General features: G+C 40.6%; 1 protein-coding gene across 1 annotated transcript in view; it reads right to left on the reverse strand.

Annotated features, from left to right (window-relative positions):
• The window catches only part of Lvrn (laeverin), a 52,542-nt gene that overhangs the window by 16,530 nt on the left and 16,951 nt on the right, over nucleotides 1-19,061 (reverse strand). The window contains exons 5-15 of the mRNA XM_057789087.1: nucleotides 16,522-16,676; nucleotides 15,227-15,340; nucleotides 10,692-10,835; nucleotides 9,697-9,762; nucleotides 9,543-9,608; nucleotides 8,681-8,853; nucleotides 6,875-6,951; nucleotides 6,436-6,575; nucleotides 5,806-5,861; nucleotides 3,464-3,617; nucleotides 2,110-2,204 (exon numbers count right to left, since the gene is read on the reverse strand). Coding sequence (XP_057645070.1) covers nucleotides 2,110-2,204; nucleotides 3,464-3,617; nucleotides 5,806-5,861; nucleotides 6,436-6,575; nucleotides 6,875-6,951; nucleotides 8,681-8,853; nucleotides 9,543-9,608; nucleotides 9,697-9,762; nucleotides 10,692-10,835; nucleotides 15,227-15,340; nucleotides 16,522-16,676 — 1,240 coding nt within the window. The remainder of the gene's footprint in view (nucleotides 1-2,109; nucleotides 2,205-3,463; nucleotides 3,618-5,805; nucleotides 5,862-6,435; nucleotides 6,576-6,874; nucleotides 6,952-8,680; nucleotides 8,854-9,542; nucleotides 9,609-9,696; nucleotides 9,763-10,691; nucleotides 10,836-15,226; nucleotides 15,341-16,521; nucleotides 16,677-19,061) is intronic.

Genomic DNA, 19,061 nt, shown 5'->3' on the forward strand with positions numbered 1-19,061 from the left:
AAATATGCTAAAATGTTATCTCCATTCAGGAAAAGTTCCTTTATCCCCCTGTACAATTTTCTTTCCCTTGCTAAGAATCAAATGAGTTCAGAACAAGAGCAAACACAAGAAAGCCATGCTTTGGTGTGTGTCTTGCTACAGTCACCAAGTTTGGGGTCTCTGCAAAAGCCAGTGAGTGTCCTTTGTTCCACCCTCCGGTGTCAATGCAGCCTCCTCTGACATTATGATAAGCAGTTTGGGAATGTGCACAGATGGAGGTCCCCTGACAGATACTCTTAGAAATCTGTTTATTACAGTGTTCGCTTTCTCTCCCCACCCATCCCAAACTTGGGCTAGCTGCAACAAGATGGGATTCTGTGAAAATCAGCCTCTCCCAGAAGTTGCTGGAGCAGAAACACTAGCCAGGGACGCTACGAAATGTAAGCTACTTTAGTCTGCTTTAGGAGAGCCTAATCTGTGTCTGGTTAACACACGTGCTGTGTGGTTGAGTATCTTTGTGCCTTCCAGTTCATTCACACAATCCTCCCATACACACACTGTCTATGTACCTACCTATCCAATTCTATGGGCTTCTAATAGACTCTGGCATTAACTTCTACTCCCTTAGCAGGATACTACTAAGTAAGAATGATTATATTTTTGTGTATCTTTACTACTTGTTTGGTGTGGTTGGTTTAAGTTTGATGTTTCGAAAATCTGTAGCTATAGTTGTTGACTACCATCCATCCACCTCTAAGTCTAGAAATCTAACATCCATACACAAACAGAACAGAAGTACCATAGCCTCATGTTGCCTTTCACTTCCCTCCTAAACCATCATGAAAATGTACTGAGTCCCCATAGGACAGTCATTTCCAGTAATTAAGCATGATCATATACAAGTGACTGATAAGTACTGACTGTCAACCTAGTTCATATTTGCATCAGGTACACTTCTTGCTCACAAGAATGCAGAGAAGTGTTGAGTAACTAGCTAGACACTAGCAGGCTGACAGCACCTGAAGGATGGACCCCCATCTCATAGTCAGCCCTAAGCCCTCATCCCCTGTGTCTCTAGTAACACCTCAGTTTTTCAGTGATGGATAAAGAGACAATTGTCTCTCTGAGAAACTTAAGACATCTTATAAAGAGGAGGGAGGTGCAAGTAGTGGGGCTTTGTTGAGGCCCACCCATTGCAAAGGTTGTTTCGTCCTCATAAAACATGTATTTTTATAGATTTTTCTTTAATTCTTTTTTATCTGCTTCACTCTGTAAGTTTTGATCAAAAGACCAGGATTAGAGTTGTGTCTCTAACCCTGTGTAGAGATGTGACCTTATGAATTGCCAGAAAAATTCCTACCTAGCAGGAGGCTTTCTGGTAAAGAGCAAGGTTCTTCTCTTGAGTGTTAATCCAAACAGGCTGCCTATAAGGAAATGGCCCCTCAGAAAAGGTTTAGTTTTTAACATACACTGACATGTAGGTAGGCACAACTCTCTTGATGTCATCTTTCATCTTATTTTCTTTCAATAATGGATTAAAAATATCCGTAGCCTATCTGATCTAAGATGCTGAAAAGTTTTCTTTCTGATCTAATATGCTAAATTTTTTCTCCATTCAGGAAAAGTTCCTTTATCCCCCTGCACAATTTGTACAAGAACAAACCTTCATCCCTTAAGGTTATCCCTCTTTACTCTGCAGGAAACTCTGTCTTCTACACGAAATCCTGTGTGTCTTGTCTGATTTTTTACAATGGAAAATACAAAGAGTAGGGAGCCAAGAAGTATCCAGACAAAGTTCACTTTTCCCTTGGAAGATGGCCTTAGCACAACCCTTCACCCATACTAGGACACACTTAAGATTTCCGTCAGTAACTTAACTTTTGCAAACACAGAGTTTAAACTTCCATGTGCGCACGCATGTGCCTTGCAGGTCGATTAATTCAAGCTATTGCTTCCTCTGAAGACACACATAATTCACCAGATCTGGACTTACAATTCTCAAGTAGTATACAAACTCAGTAATAGGTACTAAGATTTTAGTTATTAAAAAAGATGCTCTTTCACAAATCTGGAAGCTTATCTATTAAGCTGAGTTATTTTATTCAATTTTGACAAATTAAAAATACTTACAGAGCTAAATAATCATCTTGTAATGCTGCCACATTTCTTCGAATTAAAGTTGAACAAGTATTCCATATTGAGTTAATTCTTTTTAGTAAATACTTCTATAAACCACAAAGAAAAGTTACCATTATTTTTTGGCACAAAACACTGAGTTCCCAGCATATTATTATTTATCTGAAAGATATTAATAGAGAAACAACAGACTTTTTTTTTTCAGAAATTATCTTTGTCACTGAATATACTGATTTATTTTTAAACTTCTTCAGGTTCAGTTGCTTCACACATAAAATCACAAGAAATAGCACAGAGCGAAAGACTAGTAAATGTTAGCAATTGCTCTCATTTGCTATCAGCCCAGACGTATCATCTGGCAAATACAGAAGTCAGGCACTCATTAACATGACTGAGAACCAACTAGATGCTACCGATCCACTGAAACTCTCTGAGGCAGCCCAACTGTCACTTGTACTGATTTGGCCAAAACCAGTCATCAGAAGCCAGGGACACTCCTGTAAGTTACCCTCCTTACACTCGGTTAAGCTCCCAACACCAGTTTGGATATTAGGAAAAGGAGCATCTGGATGGAACCTGGGGTGTTTACAACATCACCCTCAGAATGACCCAGAAACTTACTCGCAATCATCACTCTCTGGTTGGTTCGTGGACCTTGACTGCCCAGCGGTTGCTTCTAAACATCTATTCTCATCTTCCTTCCAAATCCTACTGAAGAGCTACTGATGGGAATGTCACTCACTTTTCTATTCCCTCACTGATGGTGGCATATCATCATTTTATTCATAAGTGTTAATTTCTTTCTCTCCCTAATAGTGACAGTGGCTTTGAAACTCTTATTTTTCTGGAACATATTTCGTAGGATGAAATTGCTGATTCCCTTAAGACGTTAAGTATTAGGGTCATGAACACAGGGTTGATTTAAAAAAAACAACAACAACAACAAAAAACAACTATTGATTTGCCTACAAATCTCTTTGGGAAATTGTTTCTGACATATACTGTTTTTCTATAAGAGGAAGATATATAAATTTCTACCACTTCTGGGATTCTTTTTTCCTTTCTTCTTTCTGTCCTTTTGTTTGTTTATTTTTTAGATTCATCCTCACTTCACTAAGAATGTAAAACCCTGCCAAGCTTCTCCCCCACTCATCTCTAAGGACCTGTCTATGGCTAATAGATTTTTTTCTAAGAATAATCACTGGTGGCTAAAAAGAAATAAATCACCTAACATCTGGAATGAATAGAGCATTGCTTTTGGAAAGGCCTGTCGCACAGATGCTGGCCAGAACACAGAGAGAGGCAAAGAGGGTTGGTTTAAAAGCCACATAACAAAGCATGAAATTACCTTCAATAATGGGTATATAGCATAGTTGTTCACATCAGAAATAACATCCCTGTTTATCAAGTTTACCAAGACTTCAAACCACACTAGGATTTCATCTTCTTCAGCAAGGTACTTGGTTAAATCAAGTGCTGTCTCAATTTCAATATAATTGTTTCTGTTTGGTTTAAAAAAACACACACTCAAAAAGCCTTGACCTGCTAAAAGATCTTCTCTCTTTCCATATCTGCTCCATTTTTCAATGTCTAACTTCAACAAGATGTATGGCCAAACAAAGTAGAAGGGTGACAGACGTCCCAACATATCTGTAACACAGAACTTAACAAATGCTGCCAGGCTTTTGTAGCCACCTGGATCATTCAGACATCCACACGACAAGCTGTAGAAAACCCAGGTCAATTGCTGAGTTATGGAATATTGAGTATTTGTTGTGTGTTCTTACAAAAATATACATCCCATTCAAGAGTATCAATCATGAGCATTCTTGGTCTAATGCTTCGGCCAGCTGCTGGTGGGCAGAGAAGCCAGCATGTGATACCATAGTTGCCTGCAGCTGAGAGCATCATGGGAGTTCAGCTGCTACCTAGGAAGTCAAGGAGGGGTCTCAGAAAGTTCTCAAAGCAAATATATGGAAATTCAGAGAAGGCCTCAGGACAGCAACACTTGAGGAGAACGCCTAAGGCCATGTGAATTGAAAGAGGTAGAGAAGGAGAAATAGCTAGGAGCAGCGCAGTGGACTGGCAAAGCCAAGAAGCAGGACGTCTTGTGTGCAGTAAGTGGTGAAACTAGCTGATCAGGTCATTCTGTGTCTAATGAGAGACAAAGATAAGGGATCAGGTGGTTCAAATCTTAGGAGAACATTGAAAAGCAGGATAAAGAGTTAAGATTTCTTGGGAAGCCTAGGGTTTTTGAGCAACCAAAATAATGTGGTAGACACCTAAATAATGTGGTAGACACCTAAATAATGTGGTAGACACCTAAAACGTCTACGGTTGCAATGCTGAAAGGCATTTGAGTTCCATTAGGAACTCAAAGTAACTAAGGGTTGAAAGCTAAGGAAAGAGACTAGATGAAAGATAATAGAAATGGCTTAGTACATAAGTAGTAAAAGTAGTAAGGTGTCTCTGAGGTTTCAAGTTTTGGCAATGGGAGGAATAGTGGTACTTGTCACACACACACATACAGAGAGAGAGAGAGAGAGAGAGAGAGAGAGAGAGAGAGAGAGAGAGAGAGAGAGAGAGAGAGAGAGGAAGGAGGAAGAGGAGGAGGAGGAGGGAGGGAGGGAAGGAGAGGGAGAGAGAGTCCAAAATAATATAATATTCTGTGGTTAAGGTAATGGGTTGAAATGGCTAAACACAAGACAAGGAAGAAAAGAGGGTGAGATGTCCATTTAGAACATAATTAGGCATCTTATGTTCTAAAATCTTAGCATCTGACCGAGCCTTGCACCTAATAAGACAGCCACTTAAATCATAAGACCAAATGAGTCATCCCATGAAAAGAAGGACGATGACACAAACATAATCGTGCTTAAGGATGCTCACAGTGGTAGGAAGGAGTGAAGTCAGAAAAGCAAGCACTTGTGTCAAAATTTCAAGAAGGCAGAAAGATGAGGCCTGGAAAGTGAGGCCAGCCATACCCAAGCCTTAGTCACTCCAAAGCGGTTGTCAGCCAGGCATTGAGCAACAGGTACAGAGGGAACAGTCAGCAGAGAAATGACCAATACTCAACACATGTGGCAGGCATGAGGGAGGACACACTAGGCAATTTATTATGTAATAAAGAATATATATACTAAAATATGTAAATTAAAGAATAGACATGTTCTTTATATAGATAAAGGATATATATCTTTCATTTTATTGAGAAAAAATTTAAATCCTGGACATATAATAATATTTCTGGTTAAACAGGGGCATGACTTACACTAAACAAACCTCGTACATACATATAAAATTTATAATTCTGTAGTGTATCAGAATATAACCCAGATATCACTATCATAGCTGTCAGCTATCACCTTGCATAACTTCAAGATCTCAGTGCTTAGTCTATCTATATACAACAATTTACATTATAACATCCCATTGAGAACATAGAATTCGGCCCTAATCTTATGTTTATTTGTTGGTTGTATGTGCGTGTGTTTCACTGTCTCACAGCGATCCTCCTGCATTAGGAGCTGAATTGCGGGTTAGAGCAATCATGTCCTGCTTTTGACCCTATCCTCAACTAGTTAAGGCCTCTGCATACTAAAGAACCAATTCCATAGTCACAAGTCTATCATTTTTATAAAGTTTTCAAGACATGCCCCCTTTAACAGTGAAAGTAGAAAAGACACTTACTTAGACAAGGCAAATGCATCGCTCACCAGCTGCAGCCTATTAATGGCAGGAATGGCCTGCAGGAAAAAAAAAACCAAACATGATCAAACAAAGAGGAAGACATTTTCAAAACAGCAACTTCAAGACCATCAGTGCCTAAAACACCCTTCCTAAGAGATTGTCTCCTAGGTAGAGAAATTGTGGCTATGAAGAATGAGCCATAATTTACTTAGTATGTATGTGGTTTTGATGAGATCCTTCTGATATCAATCATAATACTTACACTTGGCAGAAATTTTATGAAAATACTCCCTTAAAACAGATCGTGTTAAAAAAACAAAACCTGAAACTGATGTTTAAAAACTTCTCCAAAAGAGAATGTATGTATTGAATACAATTACAATGTCTTTCTAATTTTCAGGAAAGTTTTGGTGGATCATAAATAAATGGCATCAGCACTATGTATGCAGCACAGAGAGATTCTATCAGTTGGCAACTGCACTCTTAAGATTTCACTGATGTGACCCAGTACCCCATATTCATGGAAAGGCAGAGGCCCGTTGGCAGCCTAAATCTACACACCTCTCTCTGACCATTTCAACACTGACAGCTCACAAACAGCTTAAATAAAACACCAATACCAACCCATACCTTAGGGTCCTTTTCAAGCTGTTGATTTAATTTCTTCCAACCTAACTCGTCATAATTAACTCTGTAATATCCAGTCGCGTTGAAGTTTAAAGTCAGCCAGTCACTGTCAGAATCTGAAAGTTGCATCTCAGGGAATACCACTACCAAAAAAAATTTTTTAAATGATTTCAGTACATTTTTTTACATAATACATTCACACTTCTAAACCAGAAGCCAATAAAATAAAAGTTAAGATAGTTCTTAAGTATATATCGGTCTGCCATATAACTAAATTTTCCTGTATAATTTACTTTAATTTGAAGCATTTTTTAAAGCTCCGTGTTCAATAATAAGGTTTCCAAAAACTCGACATTTTAACAAGATGTCTATCTCTGTTTTTATATACATGTATATATGAAGATGTGTATATTGCATATGTAACACACACATGTTTACTTACTGCTGCTTCTGTCTAGCCAGACTAAAGGTTGTGTGGTTCCAGTTTTCATCCAAAAAATTGGGACAATCCATGTGTTACTTTTAGGAAGAAAAGAAAAGAATTAGCTATTTTCACATACAAGAATATACACACAGCCCACACTGAAGAGATGCCAAAGGAGCAGACCTCCAAGTCCACAATCCCAGCAAGGACTCAGGGCCTTTCTTTTTAGGGTTGCTTGCTGCTGTTTCTCCCAGCCAATGTTGCTCTGACTCTTTCTCAACCCTCCCTCTTTCTGTCTCTTATAGGCTCACCTCTTATAACACAGACAATTGCTGAGACTCTTCTGTCTGCAACATTGAAAAGTTGATTTTACTAAATTATAGCCACCTGACCTCACTCTAGGTTATTCACATGCTTCTGACAGACCCAAATCTATCCATGCCCAGAGAGGTGATAGGTATTTTAAAAAGGAAAAGCTTGTCCAACATTTCAAAATCCTTCTATGCCTCGAACTTTCTCTCCCTCTGAAGCATGTTCACAGGCACCAGTGACAACATTTGTATTTACTGAACGTCTACTTTTTCCTCCCACGCTGGTGGGTGTGAACTGGATGAATCGGCGGACCACAAGGACAGCATTAGTCTTTTGGAAAGACACACAGTTCAGGCAGCGGTTTCCAATCTTCTTCTAACCCTCATATCTGGCATCTTAGCCCTTTAGCTAAAACTGCCTTCATCTGCATGCCCAAGACTCCGCCCACTTCTCAAAAGATTCACAGTGTTGCAGTGCAGAGGCAATTGGCCTTCTGTTTTATTCCCCTGGGGTTTTGAAGAAAGAGCGGGACTATTCGATTTGTTGTTGTTATTGTGCATGTGTGCGTGCGTGCGTGTGTAATGTGGGAGGCGGTACACATGTGCGGAAGTCAGAGGATAACTTTTTGAATTAGTTCTGCCTTTCCACCTTTAACATGGATTTCAGGAATCAAACCCATGCCATCAAGCTTGGGGGCAAACCCACTGGGCCATCTTGTCAGCTCCTTCTTGAAAATTTTTCTGGTATTTCAAAATCATTCATTCATGCTGAAGTCTATTACAATGAGATGTGAGGGTTAAAATTAGCCAAAAAGTTGCAAGCCAACAATCAGGGAAAGAAATAGGAGGAAGGAAGAAGGGGATGAGTGGTACGCTGCCACTACCCACTGCATCTTGTATGTATGTTGCATGCAATGCAACTGGAGCTCAGACGACTTGAATTCAACCTAATTTGTGGAAGCCAACATTTGAATCAGGTCTAAAGGCTACACTTTTAAAGTTGCAGATATGGCTTTCAATATATACCCGTGCATGTGTATCGCACAACGTGAACATGTATGCACAACACTATCGTCAAGAATACAGTTCTATATTCTCTCGGTTCTATGTCTAGGGGAAAGAATGCAATAGAATTTGCATTCTGAAAAGTTTTTTCTTTCTTTTTTTTTTCTGAAAAGTTGTGCTACTGGTGGCATCATCTTCTTGCCTCTTACCCAGAATCCCAAGTAACTCATTCCATCTGTCTGTCGGACAATGAGGAACACAGAATTCTAATGGTCTGATCACTCATGTGACTCTAAGTCCCAGATAAGGGCACACCTTGATCCCTAATTTCCGGCTTCTGGCCTTGCTCAGTACTTAGGGTTCCACCTCACCCTAGTACACAGTGCCCTTACTTCAGAGAGTCCCCCAGCAGAAGGGCATGTGCCCAGAAAGCAGTACACTTTCTTGCTTCCATAGCATGGTTGCTCAGCCTCAAGCCTGGTGACAACAAAGGAACAAAATAACCTACTTGTGGCTTACAAGAGTTTGATTTCCAGTCTTTTCAAGATAGAATGGCTCCTGTTTCATGACGCCCGTAGACACATTTAACGTGATGACTGGGAAGCCACCCTGGTATGTCCAGCTATCCATTATGTTCTTTACCGTTGTCGGCAACTGGATTATATTCTGCTCATCTATGGCCTGATTTAAAAAGAAAACACAAAACCAGATGTGGTTAATGAGCAGAACCTTGTGGGGCAGCAATCTTCCCCAAAGAAGTGAAATAACCACCCCATCCCTTCTTTGTATGGCAATCGCCAGTGGTTGATACTCAGAACTTTCCTCTGGGGTCTGGGAGGGGATTTCTTCTGGGACCCTCATGGGAACAGAATCTATGAATGCTGATGCCCTTATGTAAAACAGAGCAGAGCTTCTCTGTAAGCATGGGCTGCAATCATCTACAGGTGACTTGTAATGCCTTCACGATGCAAATGATATGTGAACAAAATAGTTACTTTATTGTATTGTCTGGGGGATAATGGCCCCAGGAAAGTTCATATATGTTCAGGACAAACAGAAATTTTTCTATTTCTCATCTCAGATTGGTTGAATATACAGATAGGGAATCACAAACACGGAGATCTGACAATATGGATGGTCATTCATTCATTCATTTATTCTTTGAACGCGCATTTAGGGACCCAATAGACCACTCTCTATTTGGGGCGTAGGAGTCCAGCGAAGACTAAAGGAACACCTCAGAACTAAGGGGGATTTAAAAACAGGGAAAAGTCCTGTTCCTGTGGGTTGCTCGTTCACTCCTGGCCTCCTGATCTTGTACTACATCAGGCAAAACTCCTCAGCAAGCAAGTGCCTCAGAGGACCGTTACCATTTGAAAATGTCTCCATAGATCGTCTTGCTCAGCATTTGCGTAAGAAAATGTCTCCAAGTATGACTGTGAAAACAGAGGAATTGTGGTTAACGCAATAGAATGCCAAAGCAATTTGCGCTTGCTGCTATTGGTAATGCTCTCAGCAACTCACCTGAAGTGCACTGATAAACAAGTCCTGGCTCAGGAAACTGTCAAGCATCCGGGCCATACATGCTCCCTAGCACATACAAAGACATTCATGAGCTGACCAAAATTCAGTATTTACACAGAGACACATTTTATTTTTATGAATACTGTTCTATGCTATGCTTCTGATTGCAATCTGTTCTTGAATTCCTTGTTCAAATTGTCCTCAAATGTGTTGATAAAATAGTAGATTGTCACTAAGTCGTGAGCAAAGAGTGAGCAAATGTCCTACATATAAAGAATCGGGGCGCGCAAAAAAATTTTAAATTACAATACTTTCATGTAAGAATGAAATTCTATAAAACAGAAGTTTGGAGTTGGGGAGATGCCAGTAAAGCACTCACTCTGCAAGCCAGCAGGAGGACGTGAGCTCCCTCCTTAGAACCCATGGACAAAAGTTAAGTATGTGTGTTCATAATCCTAGAACTGAGGAGAAAAACCAGAAGAATCCCTAGTGCTAGATGACTACCCTGCTTAACAAAATCAACAAGCCCAGGCCAATGAGAGGCCATGCCTCACAAAAACAAGGTTGATGGCTCCAGACGTACAACACCCAAGACTATCCTCTAGCATCCAACGTACACACACACACACACACACACACACAGAAACCCATAAAAGTGTGCTTTTAAAGCATTGGGGTATAGCCAGACAGTGTTGGGATACCCTTTTAATCCCAGCACTTGGGAGGCAAAGACAGGCAGATCTCTATTAGTTCAAAAAACCCAAACAAACAAACAAAAAGCTTCAAGGTATGCAAGTTATGCCCAATATCTAATATGACCTCGCCAACAATATTTGCTAAGTAAAGGCTGACTTTAAAGACTAGACATCTACTAGGCAATAAGATTAAAGTTACTTTAACCTAAAGTTTTGAGGATGTAGCATTTTATCGTCCTTGGAATTCATTTTATGCAACTCTCAGCATGAGAATAGAAGAAAGCACGAACGTGTTCTTACCTTGTGGTAAGTATAAATGTTGAAGAGTTCTTTTATTTCATTTGTTTCTGTAAAATTTTCCACATTAGTGGACACAGCTCTAGACTCCTGGAAATGATCTTCTCTGAGGACATCATATAAAAAGTTAAAAAAAAAGATCTCATTCTATAAAGGAAAAGATTGAACCACATTAACTTCTGAGGGTCACAGTAATACAAAATCCAAGATCCCTAAGATAGCTTCCAAAACCCACATTAAAAGGGGGAAAGAATAATTGAAAATTATCAAAATTATAATATACCCCAAACTTCAGAATTCTTTGAGTAGCAAAACAATAGGCCATCTTCCTTCCCGTTCTTTAGCTCTTGTTTTGATTTTTATGAATTATGAAAGAGCGTGATTCTAAGAGTCGTGTATTTTCATCAAGACAGGATCCATTGTTTCTAGATAGTTCCAGTCCAGTAGATTATATTGTCAATTGAATCAGTGGCTCCTTCAAACTGACTGGTATTTTTCCAGGTATATGCATGAAGGAAAAAACACGCTAGATGTATAAGTTGACAATGATGCTGACATACTAAGTTACAACTATAGAGAATCCACAGACTAGATACAGTGTCTGCAGATCATGGGTTCTGAGCAGCAGTTCATTACAATGTACTGAAAGCCACAGGTCTGTCCAAGACACTGGCTTTCCCTTGGGCACATGGCAAGAACAATTTCTCTGTGACGTGAAGCTAGAAAGATTGGGAGGGCAAGCTGGTATAGTCCCTATAGACATCAGTATGATGATTTTTCAGAAAATTAGGAAACAACCTTCCTCAAGACCTAGCAACACCACTTTTGGGTATACACTATGCTATGTTCATAGCAACATTGTTTGTCATATTCAGAACTTGGAAACAACCTAAATGCCCCTGGACCGAAGAATGGATAAGGAAAATGTGGTACATTTATACAATGAAGTACTACACAGCAGAAAAAAAAAACACCTTGAAATTTGCAGGCAAATGGATGGATCTAGAAAAAACCATATTGAGTGAGGTAACCCAGACCCAGAAAGACGATTATCACATGTACTCACTCATAAGTGGCTTTTAGACATAAAGCAAAGAAAACCAGCTTACAATTCACAATCCCAGAGAACCTAGACAACAATGAGGACCCTAAGAGAGATATACATAGATCTAATACCTGGGAAGTAGAAAAAAGACAAGATCTCCTGAGTAAATTGGGAGCATGGGGACCATAGGAGAGGGTTGAAGGGGAGGGGAGAGACGGAGGGGAGCAGAGAAAAATGTAGAGCTCAGTAAAATCAATTTTTTAAAAAAGGAAAAAGGGGAAAAAAAAAGAAAACTAATTTACAGCCAAGAGGAATTTGGAATGAAAAACCAATGAGCAGCCGGACGGTGGTGGCGCACGCCTTTAATCCCAGCACTCGGGAGGCAGAGGCAGGCGGATCTCTGGGAGTTTGAGGCCAGCCTGGTCTACAAGAGCTAGTTCCGGGACGGGCACCAAAGCTACAGAGAAACCCTGTCTCAAAAAACCAAAAAAAATAAATAAATAAAAAATAACCGAAAAAAAAAAAAACAATGAGCAGAGCATAGGAGAGATGCTGCACAGATAAGTCTGCGCCTCTACGAGTGGGCTAGTCCCTGAAAACCACGGAAAGCCTGAAATCGCTACCAGTGGGTTGGAATTCCGAGCTGACTGTCTCATGCCGGGTGGCACATGTATCAGGTGAGCATTCCAAATCTCCTCCACTTTCATTTCTTTACATTCTAATCAACTCCTTCGTATTCCTAAATTTGGATTAACACCATCAACTAGGTTTACGTTAGTTACTTGATGTGTTACTATGACAAAATACCCCATACTGCCGAAAGCAAAGTAAGGAAGACCAGGTTTATTTTGGTTTACAGTTCGAGAGTGTAGTTCATCTTAGCTAAGAGGTCATGGAAGCAGGAATTCAAGGCAGCCAGTTGCTGTTCAGGAATAGTCAGGAGGCAGAGAGTAAAGTGTTCCATTCACTTTCTCTTTTTAATTCAACCAGGCCCTGGTCCACTGTATTGCACCTAGTTAAGGTGGACCTTTCCACCTTAATTAACCCACTCAAGTTAATCTACTATAGACAATAATAATAGTATTATTAATAATAATATTAACCAAAGGCTAATCTTATACAAGCTTATATATAATCTTATCTATGCTTATCCAGAAGACTGGCTTCTGGGTGATTCTAGACCTTGTCGGTTTGACAATAAGCAGGTTGTTTCTTAATTTTAAATCCTCCTGCCTCGGCTTCCTAAATAACTGAGATGGCAGATGTAAGTCACCATGCCTGGCTAGGTCTGACATTTTAGTGGAAAATGGACCAGCTGGGGATTGCGTCAAAATCATGCTGGTTTGGCTACTCTATATTATAGTATATCCTGTACTCTGGTAACTTGGGGATGCTGAATAGTAAAGCTCTCCTATTGCTAGTTCAGTAACCATACTCCGTGTAGCAAGAATTTAGAAGTCCCTGAAGAGCCTATTCATTAGGCATAGGTTTTTCTAGTATTCTTGAAAGTGTCTTATTTTGTTAATGTGTCATAGAGATAATGCAGAAAATTTAAAACTCCCATCATTCATGCCCTAAGATAATCACTATCACAATGTTGATTTTAATATAATACTTCCCATAGAGGTAAAATGTCCTACTTATCAACATTTTGTTAGATTACAACAATTGTTATATTAAAAATGAGCAGAAAGATAAACTGAAAGGAAGCAAAGCCAGACTTAGTTTGGTCAGTCACAGATGGATTTCTTCTTTTCCAAGTATAACAGATAAAACGTTTATGAAAAGCGAAGGGTTATGATAAATGAATGGGCAGTTGTCAAGACAACAGACCATCAATACTCTCCTAACGGTTCTTTTACTCATGCAAGTCAGCAAATTGATCTCTGGCTTTCAGTTTCTCCATCTCAGAGCAGGGAAAACAACACTGTCCTTACTTAATTGTTTTAAAGACTATATTAATTTATAGTTCTTAGCGAAACGCCCAGTAAATAAAGCCTGCTTCACAACAGTTAAGCACTTTAGGCTATTTGTTATCAAGATTTATTGTTCTGAACAAGAATGTCTATGATTCTCTACCTGCACACGAGTGTAGATTAATAACAGTTGTGACATAGTATGCAACAGTCAGGAACCCCATTCAATGACTGCATGAAATTCCTGTACATCTCGTCTTATGATGGTAGGAAAGGCAGCGTGGGGATGCAGGGGTCCTGCTCAGTGGTGGAGCTGTTGTCTAAGACGCCTGAGGCCCAGGGTTTAGGGTCAGAGCCATGCTTACACACAGTCTGCTGCTTCCCTGAACTAGGTGGAAAAAGAAAGGCAGAAAAGCCAGAACTGGAGATTGAGAGCCCATGAGACCCTGGGTCTTGAAGAGCTGGTGAGCAGCAAACCCAGCACTCTCTTCCTCATCATCATCTTGGCCATCAGACTAGCCCCAGACCACGAGGCTTCAAAGCCAACTCTGTCCCAGATAGGAAACGATCTCAGGTAAATTGCTGAAGCTTCTACAGAATGATCTCTGAACTCCCTTCTGGGACAACAGAACCTGTGCCCAGGGAAGGAAAAGGGCACTGCAGAGTGACAGCCTGGGGAAGGGAGCATAATCCAGGTCCTCTGGATTATGGCTCTGGTTCAGGATGTTAAGTGGGTGCTCCATCTCAGCACTTCCCAGATATGGTGCGTTCAAAAACATGAAAATGTATTCTTGGTTTCCAAGTGGATTTAATAATATATAGAAGTGCCCATGATGACATGTGGGGTGAAGACACATTAGAACCTTTTTCATTTGTTCTGATGTGCACGATGTATATGGCGGTACACAGAACTGGGTCCTTCCTTCCACCTTTACGTAGGTTCTGAGAATCACAACCAAGTTGTCAGACTTGCACAGGTATCTTTACCCACTAAGCCACCCTACCATACTAGCATAGAAATCTCCAAACAGGGTTGACAAGATGGTTCAGTGGGGAAGGACTCTTGCTCCTAGGCCTAGCAACCAGAGTTTGAGCCCTCACACCCATGTCAGAAGGAGAGAACGGACTCCCACTCGCTGTCGTCTGACCTCCGCATGTATGCCATGGCATGTGCAGCCTGCCACACACAATAATAAGTAAGCAAATATCAAAAAATATTTTGGTTTTACAAGACAGGATTTTGTAAAACCCTGTCTGTCCTGGAACGAGGTTAGCCTCGAACTCACAGAGATCTGCCTGCCTCTGCCTCCCAAGTGCTAAGATTAAAGGCGTGCTCCACTGCCACCCAGCTTAATATCAAAACTTTTAGGCCAAAAGAAGTTTCATTATAAATGTCACTTAAGCAAAATTAATAAGTAAAAGACTTGTAAGAAACAAAACACAAAAGGCAGCATGACTCACCCTTGATAAGTGTTTTAGTAATTTAGTAGTTATTAGATTTGTCTGTGTTTTATAGATTTTCCAACAATGAATACACAATATTTTTATCATCAGGGGTAAATGTTTAAATTTCTTACCTTCGGAAGTTTTGGATAGAAGTAGTTAATTATTCCAAGTTCAAAATAAGATGCAAGGCCCTCGTTGAGCCAGATGTTGTTCCACCAGCTCATGGTCACCAGGTTCCCAAACCACTTCGGAAGATAGGAGAGAGAAGAAGGCATTTCTGAAATTGAAGTTATCTTTGCTGCAGATACCCACTAAGGAGGCGAGATGACAAAAAGCCGTACATGTCGTTTGCCATCAATAACAGAACTTGAAAGCAGGGCTCCCAAACACAGCTTGCTGTTTCATACGAGGAGGTATCAGCCATGCTGTGCCATTTCTGGTCACTGGAAGCAGGCTTTGCTTTAAAACTGATCTTTAAGCACAAGGCTGTCTCACCGAATAGAAACTGTTGGCTTGGCCCACGGGTTGCATTTAGTTCAAGGAAGCTGAAGTCCTCAGCTCTCACCCCCTGCTAAGCTTGCACCTCACCATCTAACTGGGACTTCATTGTAGGTAGATGATACTATGTTTTAGATTGTGATCTGATCCACACCACATATGAGTCGCTCAAACACGGGTACACTCTGTAATGTGCTGCAGCTGCGTTATTTTCTATTCAGGCAGAACAGGGCAAGAGAAAGGATAGATGTCTTTGGAAAGAAAAACGCAACTCTCCAAATCAACAGAAGCATACCCTGCTATCTAACCAAATTCTTACAGCAGTTATTAGCAGTGTATGCTTTTAAAAACGTCACTTGGGTGACAATAAGAAATGACACTGAGACAACTGATCAAAATTCACGGGAGTATGTGGACTGTGTAACCCGGGTGTTATGCGGTCTTTTCCAAATCATGGGGTCACACACACCTAAGAAAATGCCACTGCCGTAGTTAAGGTTATTTCCTAGTTGACACAGTTGTGTTAATGGAATAGACTAGAAGGTAGGTGTGAGCCTCTCCATCAAGTCAAATGCCTGCCCTCTTAAGATCCCAATATGATGCACACAGAGCTAACAGTGTGCAGCCTTGTTACACCCTCTGCGGATACAGCTTGAGCCCTCCTATGCCCCTCACCTACATCCTGGCTGCATTCGCTGAGCCTCTTCCAGAATAAAATTAACCAGGTTCATAATACTTCAGCGGGTCGGACTCAGCTTGATGGACAGCACACAGACCTTTCTTGTTTAATACACAGTTGTACATTTCATTAAACACCCCCCTGCCTCGAAATGTGGTGTGTGGCTGGTATTTCTTGGTTTTGCTGCCTTGAGGAAAGCAGCTGGAAAACACTTCCCTGTGAAACACAAACGAATGTTTCACCATGTACCTGGTGCCCAACCTCGTGGGCGATAACAGCCAAGAGCCTGACTCTTTTCTCTGTCAGTTCATCATCTGGTTCCAGCAACAAGGATGCTTCATCAAATGTCAACAGCCCCCAGTTTTCCATGGCACGGTTGTCAAAATAAGGCAAGGCAATTATATCTAAATGGATTTAAGAAGGGAAAAAATTAAATCATCTCTTCTGATAAAACTTTGTTTTAGCTATAAATCATATCCAAATAAAGTCATAAGGCTACTGAAAAATAAAGATCAGAGGAAACTTGTAAACTGACTGAAGAAAAGATTGTTTTTAAAAAAAACTAACACTGAAAATGGAAATCAGAATATAAGTCTCACAACCATATGAAAAGCAAAGAAAGATCAAATACTTCTGATAAAAGATTCATACCCCAAATCTAGAAAGAGCTCAAAATGCAGCAATAAGACAAAATGGGCGAAATCGTTGCTCTTTCCCAATCCTATGGGTCAGCAGGCCTCGGGGCAGGCATCAGACTTAGTGACATTGCCCAACCCTCTAGACTCCTCCCCAACACACATCTCATCCCAATCCCATACACTTCCCTCACAAAAGCCTGTGCTGCCCTGCCCAGCTCAGTTCTGCTTGCTAACCCTAGATTTCCTCAGCTTGCTAATCCTTTTTGCCTTCCCAGGAAACCCTCTACTCAAAGGATGAATGCAACCAGCACTCAGAATCTCTCCCTGACAGCTATAATAAATAATTTCTTTTAGATACTGGTTGACTACTTTTAAAAATTTCCAGAAATTACATCTTTTTACATGCATGTGTATGTATTTGTGTTCGTGTCTGTGTAATTGCATGCACATGTGTGTGCATGTGTACATGTATGTGTGTGTGTTGGGTGTATGTGGGGGGTGGGGGGGTGCCAGTGCCATGGCACACATATGGAGATCAGAAGACAACCCATGGGAGTCAGTTCTCTCCTCCACTCTGTTGGATCCCTGGAATTGAACTTGGGTTGTCAAGCTTGGCAGCAAGTGCCTTTCCTTACTGAGCCCCCTTGCTAGGCCTCTTCTAATGACCATTTTAAAAAATATTTTAAATTTTCAAATGAATACAATTTAATTAAGCAAAATCATTGAGTTTTTTTTAAAAAAACAAATTATCACCATTCATTCCCACATGATCCTGCATTATTTAATACAAAGATTTAATTTTTCAAAATAACAATAGAAACAACTGTGGGTCTAACACTTAACCCTTTCGAACTGACTGAGGCTGACCAGTTTTTTCTGCAAAAGGCCAGATGATAAAATTTTCAACTTCATATGCTGCTTTCTGTCGTGTTTTGTATTTACTGTTCCCCTGCTTTGAAAAGATTATACGTTCTATTTTATTTCATTATATAAATTCACTTTTGTGCTTTAAGTTTTAGAAAGGGTACTTGGTTTTCATTGCTGTGGAGTCTTCTATTGAGTGCATGTCTTACTATCCATCAATCCTTCTACCAAAGACCTTTCTGTCTGAGCTAACAAATAGAAAAGGTGAATTATCCAATGAAGTGAAAGACATTCCAAGGGGAGCACAGTGCACAGGCAAGGGGAGCCTGGAGGACCGAGGAGGGCGCAGAGACTGTGCCAGGGTACCCATCATAGCCGGGAAGTGCACAACTCCTGGGATAGGGTGGTACATCATTGTAAAGACATGGTTGGATTCAGACTCCATTCTCGTGGCTGTGAGAAGCTACGGAGAGATTTTAAAGAGGACTTAAACATGATCGGTTCTTTCTCTGCAAAGATTCTGGCTTCATGTAGGAGGACAGGCTGGAGGGCGACACCACGTAAAGACTGTTCTGACAGATGTGCACTAGCAGCGAGTAGGAGTGTAAAGACAGTAAGTGCCTTGCAGGGCGAGGAAGAAAACAAAGTGTCTCATTGAATGGTCAGGATGCCATGGGAGAACAAGGGTTACTCTGGAGTCTTCCTTAATGAGCATATTTGTGTGTTTGTTTTACTGGCAAGAACTAGCTACCTTAACCTCCTCTAGCATGGAAGAGCTAGGAACTTGGTTTGCAAGCTCAGATGCCTGCTGCGGCCAGCTCCTTACTTGACAGGCAAAATGGGATTTCTGACCAGGCTTAAGCTGCTCCCCTGCCCTCCGCCCTACATCCCCCCCCCTACACTAAAATGCTTGAGCAGCAGAGACTCTGCAGAGCCTCACAGCCCAAATATTTTCTCCCCACCCTCTTCTACCATCTGCCTGTGTAGGCAGAGCATAGTGTTCCCAAGATTTCAAAAACATGGAGGGAGAAAATAAATTTACATGACACACACAATTTAAACAGAAGAAGAAAAAACACACTGAGCAACTTTCTGAGCTGAGCAGTTTGCAAAACGTTACAGGCAAATCATATAGATCTATGAGAGATAAAATATTTACACAAATCCTCAAGGATCATATTACATTCACGCATGATTCTAATTTTTATGGCGAAACCTATAGATAAGAGCAAGTACTAAACCGATGAGTCACCGTTAGAGAATATCTAAAGTCTTGCTAGCTCATTA

Source organism: Chionomys nivalis, chromosome 14 (genome assembly GCF_950005125.1).
Source record: "Chionomys nivalis chromosome 14, mChiNiv1.1, whole genome shotgun sequence".
Classification (NCBI taxonomy): Eukaryota; Metazoa; Chordata; class Mammalia; order Rodentia; family Cricetidae; genus Chionomys; species Chionomys nivalis.